Raw genomic sequence first — 10082 nt, 5'->3', positions numbered from 1 at the left:
TGGTGTTGGGTTGACGGTTGGACTCGATGATCTTAGAGGTCTTTTCCAACCTTAATGATTCTATGATTCTATGAACCTACTTAAAATAATTTGTAATGATTTAAACAGTATCAAAATGCTTCAAGTCAACTATCTAATAAATACTTTTCTGTGTTAGTCAACATTATAGAGCAAATAGTAAAATACAGATTATTCAGATTACACATGGCCCATCACACACTAATTAGTAAATCATAAATTAATTATGCAGTAAATAATCACATACCTACTTCCCTCAGTCTTTGGGAAGAAATTTGGTGAATCTTTTCAGTCACTGTGGCATCAAGGATGGCTTAAAAACCATCAATTCCATTAAAAGGGCTTCAGAGAAGACTCGTCTTGTAATTGTTCCTTAACTGTCAGACTCTACCAAGCTTCAAGAGAATGTCTAGGAATACGTGTTTCTTTTTTTTAAAAAAAAAACGACACCCAAGCAAACAAACAAGAAAACCCCTAAAAACCCCAAGATCAGTCACTGTCTATTTTGCCAAAGATGATGATCTGCCTATATGCTAAATCTGCACATTGCTGATCTTTGTGAATTTATTTTTGTTGTTGCCAAAAGAAATGTTTCAACAGCAGCTGCTTTGCCAAAAGAAGTATCTCCGAATAAACAAAGAAATCTGTTTGTGAGGTCTACATAGCTCTGGTTTATAAGAAAGCCAATTGTAAGATGTGTACAAATCCATTAAGTTGGACTAATCTGTAGTCATGTCTCTTTGTAGAAATAGGGCTTGCTGAGTGGACAGAGTGAAGAAAGAGCACTTTAGAGCAAGGAGCAATTTTGATTGTATTAATAAATAACATGGAGGGAGTATTATATTGGCGTGACAAGAGGGGAGCCAGAACATATTAACTTTGGGAGTGTCCCCTCTGTAGAGCACTCTCCAGAATCATGGGATGGCCACCCCTTCCTCCCATGTGAGCATCACTGTGACAGCTCGTGAAACCAAGTATCTGTGCATGTGAAGGTGCCCTCAGAGAGCCCTCTTCACTGACAAAATTGACAGCAACAAACTTGTTACTTCCTGCCATCTAGTGGGGCTCAATGCCCTGCACTCATGCAATAAGTTTAATGTGAACCATGCAAAATACAACTGAATCACATAAAATTAAGCATTTGCACATAAAAGCGTTTTGGTCACACAAGTTGACCAATATAACGGTAAAGACTATTCCAAAGGTGAATCTCAATGAAAACAACTCCACAACTTTTAACTAAATTCAAAGTATTCACAGGAAAAAATAGATTATCTTTCAGAATTATTAACAAATTCAAATTTGGCCATGTGAAAGAAAGTATGTGTAAATGAGATCTCCATTTCTGTTACCTTTGCAATGGTCTCATGCAGGCTGAAGGAGGGATCCAGCTCTTCAGTTTTTGTTGTATGTACAGGAAAAAGAGCTTCGGAGAGAAAGCTAGAATTCTGTGAGAAAGAAATAAGAAGCAAGCTCTTAGCTCTTCAGTTTTTGTTGTATGTACAGGAAAAAGAGCTTCGGAGAGAAATTCTGTGAGAAAGAAATAAGAAATAAGAAGCCTTTTAGGATTCCACATTGATTTCCACCTTCAAATGTTTACTGGATTTTGTTCAGAGACTAAAAAACCCTTCAAACTGTTTTTAAGTTTTGCCGATTATTAGAACTTATTTCACTGATCTAATTAACTGATTCCAAGTCCCCGAAAGAGGCAAAAAACCTTAAAGTCTTATGACTTTATTTCTGGAATGGCAGTTGTCTTTGTAATTATGCTTCCCAAAGCAGCTAAAAATTTTGCCTAGAGGGAGAAAAAATATCCACAGATTTCATTCTGAGCTAGGCAGCAATCAGACATTTTATTAAATATGTTATGATTTAGCCTTCAGAAGAAATGTAAACACAATAATCAAAGAATATACTTTTATCTTCTGCAACCATCCTACTTCTGTATACAGTAATACCATCTACATAATACGGGGTTTTGGCCAATTCCCTAGAATTATATCCTTTAGGTCGACCAGTCTTTTCAACACCAGGCAATCTTAATATATTATTTGTACAAGGTGTTCACCTCTTGTACTGTAAGAAAGCAAAAAGTTAGGTTGCATATTTGCTGTCACAAGGAAACAACAAACCGATATCCAGGTGTGGACTGAAAAAAAGCAAAACAATACAAAACAAAACCCCGAGCCTCAAAGACGCACAGATGCCTAAAACGGGAATTATTTTAAACCTATGTTCCTGAACCTGCTACAATAACCCAGAAACTAATCTGAAAAGAAAAATCTTTCTCTACATCCCTATAACTCCTGAGACACATATGCTAAAATCATCCTTGCTTTTGCAGAGCACCTCTAGTTTTGCTCTTTAGGCTTGACCTGAACTGTCCCTCTCAGAAAAGCTAGGAACCTAGTGCCCATCTAATCCCTACCTGGTATAAAAATAGGTGTAGACATGCACCTTGATGGACTGAGATGCTCGACTTTGTAAGCATACTTTGAATACACTCACTGTTCACCAACAGCAATGAGTTCAGTACAAAAGCACAGAAACTATGGCCAAAGTTATTTCAGAGATCAGCAGGAGGATGTGACAGTGCATGAGTATCATGCCATTCTAAAATGTACTAGCTATGAGCAGTTCTTCTAAACATACTCTTCAAAGCGAACTCTGATGCACAAATAACCAGAGATGCATCCACTGCATTTACCTATGTCCTGAAGAAGAACAAAACTTAACCTCAAGCCCTCTGCCAAACTCTGGTTAGCTCTAAGCTATGATGATGATGCTGAGTTCAGCATCATAATATTTTGTATCTCCTTTTGGAAGGCCTAAATCTTTCCTTGTCCATGAATCTTATTCTGGGTTTTGATTTTAATTTTGGATGCCAGCACCTAAGTATATAATTGTGTTTAGCTAGAATATCCTAAGGCCCTTTATTGTATTTTGTATTTAGCGTACAATGCACTGCGTGCCACGTAGAATCACATACAGGCTTATCAGAGAGATCGACTGGGGACTGCAGAGCGACTACAAGCCTCTCATTAACATACTTCCTGTAGCGTGTCTTTGCATCTGAGTGCTGGGAAACTAGTCTTGTCCTTTGTTTGACAGCCCTGGCAGAATCTCTAGGGAAGTATCCAGTTTCAGATTAAGTTAGGCTAGTCCTAGAACTAACATTTTGCACGCGTCTTTTAATGCCACTTTTTTTTCTGGAGAGGGACAGTAATAAAAGAAAACGTATCCATTAAGAAAGGTTAAGCAGAAGAGTGTGACTCACGAAATGAATACATTTTGCCAGATTCATAATCATAACATTCTACATATGCTAGTTCTGGAGCTTTACATAGGACCCAATAAGAGAATACCCCAATTCTGAGTGCAATTTTTATGTTCTATGAATTTACGTATAAAATAGTACTAGCAGCAATAAGAAGCTGACAATATACCTGGCTCAGAAATGCCTAAATCATCATGAGATTATACTAGTACTATTATTATAGTCTAGAGTCTTTTCAGATTGAATTCCAAATAAAATTCACAGAAGCCCATGGTCCTGTATTTAAGATGAATAATTTTTCTGGTTTAGATTATTTCCCAGACTGTGAGGCAATATTGCAATGTTCTGGAAGCATGTCCTTTTCAAATACCAGCTTCCCATATCTACTAGACTAATATTTCTTCAGCTTCTGCCTCTTGATATATACTGATCTTCAACCGCTTCTGTCCTTGTACTCCAAAAGACACTCATACTCTGTACTGACAAGAAGTGAAGCCCCTTTTTAGGGGCATTAAACTTGGTAATGATGCCCAGCACATTCTTCAACAGCCATATTATTTGCATTCAGAGATCGCATGCTAAGCAGTGGCCAAACAAAGCTTCGGTTAAAAAATATTAAAAACGATCTGAGCTTTAACAGGATTGATTCGTAAGGCTGGCACTCCACTACCTTTTCACTTGCTAAAAACACTCTGTAGGGTTTATTGTTTTAAACATCAGGAAGTGAGCAAATAAGAGAGACAAACAATTTAGATGCTTTGTTCTGGCTTGTACAATCTCTTCCTATGTGACTGAGCTTTGCTCTTTTGCATGCTGGGTTCTAAGCCATACAAAGACTGAAGAAAAATAGCACTTTAGCTAAAAGAGCTGTTAACTTCAATTCAAACAAAAGAAGTTAAAAAGAAGCAGAGAAAAAACCCTACCCTCTTCCTCGAAACAAACAATATAAAGTATCTTACTCATGTACCCCTGGGGGATAAAATACTGGTATCTGATACATGCCTGTTGAATCGGAATTATGTTTGTACTACACAATGCAGTACATTGCATGGATCCAAGAGCTAGTTCTTAATTGGGCACAGCACTGTTAGCTCTCTCCCCGAACAAGTGAGGGACACAAATGCATTATAATCATATCAGTGATGTGATATGCCAATATGCTCTGCTCAAAACTACTCAACTTAGGCATAGTTCCCTACAGATGCTCAGTCCACCTCCTGAGCTAGTACATTCACAGCTAAATGAAGCTTCTTTGAACAGTGTGACATGTCTCATAGACATGTTCAAGAAAACTCAGTGAAAAGTATGTCTCAAAAAGGTATGTTACATTGCTGGTAAGTTTGCTTGTTAATTTTTTCTACAAATTAATGCCTCCATGATCAAATTCTATCAGTATTTCCACAGATTTCTAGAAGACTATTTCTGGTAGTAAGCTCCCACCGCTTTCTTAAAAAAAAAAAAAAAAAAAAATATATAATTAGCACTGACTCGTACAAATTTTTGTGTTCAGTGATGCATCTGTGTGTTGTATAATTTGTCACAGAAGTATCAGAATAATATATGAAGTCAGTCTTTTTTTTTTTTTAATAGATCTCAGGGAGAAGATGCACAAAGTCATTTATTATAAAGATAAAATACATACTTCAAGATTAATTCATAACACCTATTCATCTTTGTTTTAAGTTTGCACACTAGTTTACAGAGCCATGTCATTTGACTGGGGGGAGGTTGAGGAACACTGTCATTCTGCTGCGGTGGTGCTAATGCTGTTCATCATCATTCACATAATTGCAATCAATAACTTAAAAAGAATTACATTATTAATATTCATTCTTGAGTACCTTACTGAAAGTCAGTGAAGGGAATGATTACTGAATTTGATTTGCTACACAAGATCAGATTATCACTCCATCTAGACAAATACTCTTTCTCTGGAATCTAAAACTGGATGGATCAGATGCCTATAAAGCAGGGAAACAACGCTTAACTGGCTTTTATCCCACCCTACTCTAGACACACACCTGCGGAGCACGGGTTAGGATTCTAGTCGTCCTACACTCATCTCGCATTCAATGGTGAGACATACAAACACTGAAAGTATCCATTCATACCCATTCTCTTAATTTAGGTGCCTTCATGGTGCAGAAGGTCTTGCTTCTCTTACACAACTTAAATGGAAAGAAATACTAGGTCGTAAGTGTTCGAATTACACAAGTGAGTGGTGTGACTGAACCCCAAGTCAGCTAGAGCTCTGATGTGGATCAGTCCTGGTATCTTCCTGGAGGCAAACACCTGAAAAGACAAACTTTATTTTTCTTTAAAACTAGGTTTTATGAGAACTGAATCCAGGACAACAGCCTTTATTAAAAAGCCAAAGTCCAACAAAATAAAAAACACTTTGTAAATAACTTTTGCCTGTTGTTTCTTTGCACAAGGAGTCATTATCTTTAGGTTCTTCCTCAGCCCAGCAACCCTTCAGTGACTTTCCACTTTGCAACAAACTCAGCACAGCCCCTGCTAGGATCCCCAGGAAAAGAGGTGGGGTTTTTTTTCCTACCCATCTTGTGGTCAGACTACAAATATGCTCCCTGCTCGTCTCATCAGTCCCTTCTGTATTGAAAAGTTTGGGTGGAGGTCTTTCTGATTTTTATTACTGTGCCCCTCTCACACCAGCCCACTTGCTCTCTCTTTTGCTTGCCTCATCTATGCTCTGGAAAACTCTCCCAGATTGGTGTGCTCCTTCTCTGAAAGCCACTGAGCAATCAACCCTCCTTCCAAAGGCTTCCAAGCTAGTCGAGAGCACAGCAGCTGGGCAAGGTAAACAGGTAGCCTTTGCTACTGCCTCATGCTGCCTTTTAAAGGAACACAACATAAGTAAGCAATGATCAGCAAATAACTCAAAACACATTTTGTCATCACAAGTGGCAAGTCATTTTGCTCACGATGGAACCAAGACCCTGCTTGCTAAGATCCTGAAAAGGAGTCATACAGAATCACTGCTTTAAGCAGGCTTGAGTATTTTTGCATGGTTAAGCTTTCTGCCCAGAAAACAACGCCTTTCCTATGGAGCGCACGTGAAATAAAACAAATGACTACAATTGTATATATTTGTACATATTTATAGATAACATATATTATTCTGTGTGTACAGACAGCTAATACTTGCAAATAGTTAATCCAAGATTACTATCTGAAATAACTTGCTGACATCTGAAATATCTTGCTTTGCACTTATAAAAGGAAATGTTTAAAACAGTTGCTGTTCCTTTTTGGTTTTTTTCATAAAAGACACCTCCATAAAGAACTACTAGAAAGGCAAACCTATTCCATTTCTCTTGCCTTTTTTTGTCTTTCAAGCACTATGCTCATCAGAGAAAGCTGCATGAACTTTCCAAGTAACAGAAGCCCCCTCTTTATCCCAGGAGCACATAGCAGAGATATGAGTCTAGATGACGTTTCAAGAGTACCTCTCAGCATTTAACAGCAAGAGCAACACTTTCCAACAGTGAGAAACTGAATCAGACTCCTCATTTATTCTTTCGGTAAGCTCACAATAGCAAGCGAATGTTGGCTTGTGGGGTTTTTTTAACAGCAATTTGCTAAGCAAATTTCCAGTAAATACACACTAAGAAAAAGACATGCTAATCCAAAGAGCACTAAAACCAGCTGTATTATTCTGTTGTTTTTCATCCACAGCAGGAGTTACAGCTACAGTTGCTGTCCTTGTACTCTCCGACACTCACTGCCTAAGCAAAATTCATCTGCCTTCACTTCTAGTCAGGCACTAGTATCACCCTCACTTTGTACAGTGTGCAGTGTTCTACGTATTGTGCAGCTGAATGCTCTCAAGATGGTATCAATTTATGGACAAACTTTTTCAAGGTCAGACCACTGTGAGACACCCTAAAATTTAGGAGGCCCAACTTCCAGTCATGCCCTTGAAAATTTTCTCCTTGCTGTTTATTGCCTTTTGTAAATTGTTCTTTAGGTACATAGCTATCTAAATGGATTAAGAACATTTGCTCTTCTGATACAAAGCTATGTTTTTATCATACCATCTGTACAATCTAGAAAGGACCACGCCAATAATCCTTGAATTCCCAGTGTAATGATTTGGTTTCTCTACGAGCTCTTTGGAAGAGAAATGAACAAACATAACATGTCTTTAGAAGCAGGCTTCCAATCCCCGCCCCGCCCCCAATTTGTCTCATCTTCCTTCTGGAATGATCAGTTAACCTGATCTTTTCAATACTCATTTAATGAAGCATTCTGTGAAATTAGAAAGACATTGATGTTCCACTTTTCAAATAATGGGTCACTTCTGATTAAACTTCGATTGAACATTCAACTTTCAATCTTAAAACAAATTGCCTCCTTTTCTTTTTAATTTGAACCCAATTTCCTGCTGCCCTTGGGTCTCGTGACAGTAATTAATTGATTTATGAATCGATTAAATGGGGATCGAAAATGCAGGGAAAAAACCCTTAAAACCCCAAACCTGGCTTACTCTTGCTTATTTATGACGGACACTTGCACTAAAATTCTCTTCTGATTTACTAGACTCATTTTTCTAACTTATCTTATCCTTCCTCAACTAATTAAGTGAACAGAATGCTTCACCTTCTAAAGGTACTAAATTTGCCATCCCTTGTGTACCGTCTTACAGCATACCTTCAATTTATATGCCAACTTTCAACCAATGCATTTTAAATCATGAATAAAATCCCACAGCAGTTCTGGTGATGTAATGTAAAACAGAGTAAATACCAAGACATACTTTAGAGATCTATTTTGCTGTCATTAAAAAAAAAAAAAAAAATCAAATTTTACCACACTGTCTTAGAATTGGAAATAGTTCTGTGGTACATACAACAAATAATTTTCTTTACTAGGCCAGGACTATGCTGCATCCACAACAGAGTCCTGTTTTCTAGACTATTACTTTAGAAACAATTAAATTACCAGTTAGGAAACTCAAATTATGTAACTAAGAATTCCTTAATATGCTCTCATTCCATACCTGAATAGATTTTTCTTGCCTGCTGAATATTCCCCAGCATTTATAAGAAAACATCCCTCTGTACTTAACCTGGTGAATAATACACAAATAACTCCAGAATGTGTTTTTTTTTGTGGGGTTTTTCTGTTGCTGTTTTGTTGTTCTTTTTTTGAAAGTAACATGCAGTGGAGGTTTCTCCACTCAGAAATAATGCTCAATCTGGAAAAAAAAACCAGTCTTTAGACTAAAGTTCTTTAATCAGTTTGACTTCACCCTTGTTAATATTTGCCTGTATTGTCCATATTTGCGCCAGCTTAGCCCTTCAGCGCTTCACAATATTTGTGCCACCAATTTTGTACTGCACAAAAGTAAAAGACTCTTAGGAAGGTACAACAGAGAGCAAGCAGCGAGAGCAAAAATCCTTCTGAAATTTGTACAGGTAGGCCAAACAGTATAAACATGCTAATCTAACAGTGCTAAAGTCTGCAAAGCAAATACACAAAAGAAAGATGAAAGCTAAGAGAAAGCTGTTTATTTTCTTCACATAGGCCAAAGAATAATGTCTAGCAGATGAGAATTTAGGGATATAAAGCTTGTGCTGCATCAGGACTGAGAATATAATCTGTTACCCGTCCACATATATATATATATATATGCTGTGTCTGTTCTATGAGCTATTAGCCTGCTTCACTCTTTCTGCCTTTTTGTAATACAACAGCATGAAGAGCAGAATTGCAGCAACCTGAGGGACACACACAAACATGCAGCATCTGGTCACTAAAACACAAAGCCAGTAATCAGTGCTTACCTTCAGAATCAACCTGGGAAACAAGTTTAGTTGGGAGGTTGAATTTGCCTGCAGAGCACACACTATAAAGTTATGCTAGTGCCCAAAACTATTACCCAGAAATCCAGAAGCTCACAATTGCATGAGGACTTGTCTTCATCTGTATTCAAAACCATTGCCAAAAATTTGTCATAGCATGAAGGAAAAAGCCCCGTCAGAGGAAAAGATAAAGAGAGAGCAGCGAGCAGAACAAAAATACCTCTGAAATCTGCACTGCAGGCTCTCACCAATTCCTTCTCCCATTTTACCCTAAGTCAAGCAATTGGCATATGGTGTCTTGGTAGCAAATATACAATTGTATTCCTTTGTGAAACCAGGTGTTTCACCTCGGCTAGGCTGAAAGACCATCTCTTCTCCATTTTCCTTTTCTTCCTGGCAGGGTGTAAGAGATTGAACCAGAGATTTGACTGGAAGAAGGATCAAAAAAAGAGTAATGGAAAAGGGTATCTCATAGACTAAAATATGGCTTATCATCAGCTATCTAGAATACTTTTAGTTTGGGAGGGTGCTGCAGACTGAAGCAGATTTTTAAATAGATTTACTGAAATAGTGGATTATCTAGCTTAGAACATACCGAAGCCAAAGTGTGGTTCTCTAATGTGTGGGTTAAACTGAATCGATGGAATAACACCAGGCATTAACGTACGGCATATAGGATTTCTCACTAGTAAAGGCCCTTAAAGCTGCAAATATATCACAGAAGAGAGTGCATGCCTCTCTGTCACACTAGTAGGGTGACTTTTCCCTTTCTAGCAAATGCTCTTGTTATCTAATTAAATATTCCCCCAAAAAATCCACAAAGGATTATAAAGTGATATAAAAGTTGTTTTTCACTGGTTATTACTTAAATGAAACTAAAGACGTGTATGCTTTTAAACTATTTTTAGAAAGCAAAGCTTTGCAGTTGCCACAGCCTAACCTGTGTCAAAAATCTCATTCAA

At 37.6% G+C, this 10082-nt stretch overlaps 1 protein-coding gene across 1 annotated transcript in view; it reads right to left on the bottom strand.

Annotated features, from left to right (window-relative positions):
- Positions 1-10082, bottom strand: part of NAALADL2 (N-acetylated alpha-linked acidic dipeptidase like 2) — a 310350-nt gene that overhangs the window by 71217 nt on the left and 229051 nt on the right. Inside the window, exon 11 of the mRNA XM_009288028.2 lies at positions 1371-1466. Within this exon, the coding sequence (XP_009286303.2) occupies positions 1371-1466 (96 nt within the window). The remainder of the gene's footprint in view (positions 1-1370; positions 1467-10082) is intronic.

Source organism: Aptenodytes forsteri, unplaced genomic scaffold, assembly GCF_000699145.1.
Source record: "Aptenodytes forsteri isolate BGI_AS27 unplaced genomic scaffold, ASM69914v1 Scaffold72, whole genome shotgun sequence".
In the NCBI taxonomy this organism is placed as follows: Eukaryota; Metazoa; Chordata; class Aves; order Sphenisciformes; family Spheniscidae; genus Aptenodytes; species Aptenodytes forsteri.
Note: the sequence above shows the minus strand (reverse complement) of the source record. Positions and strands in the feature narration are given on the sequence as shown.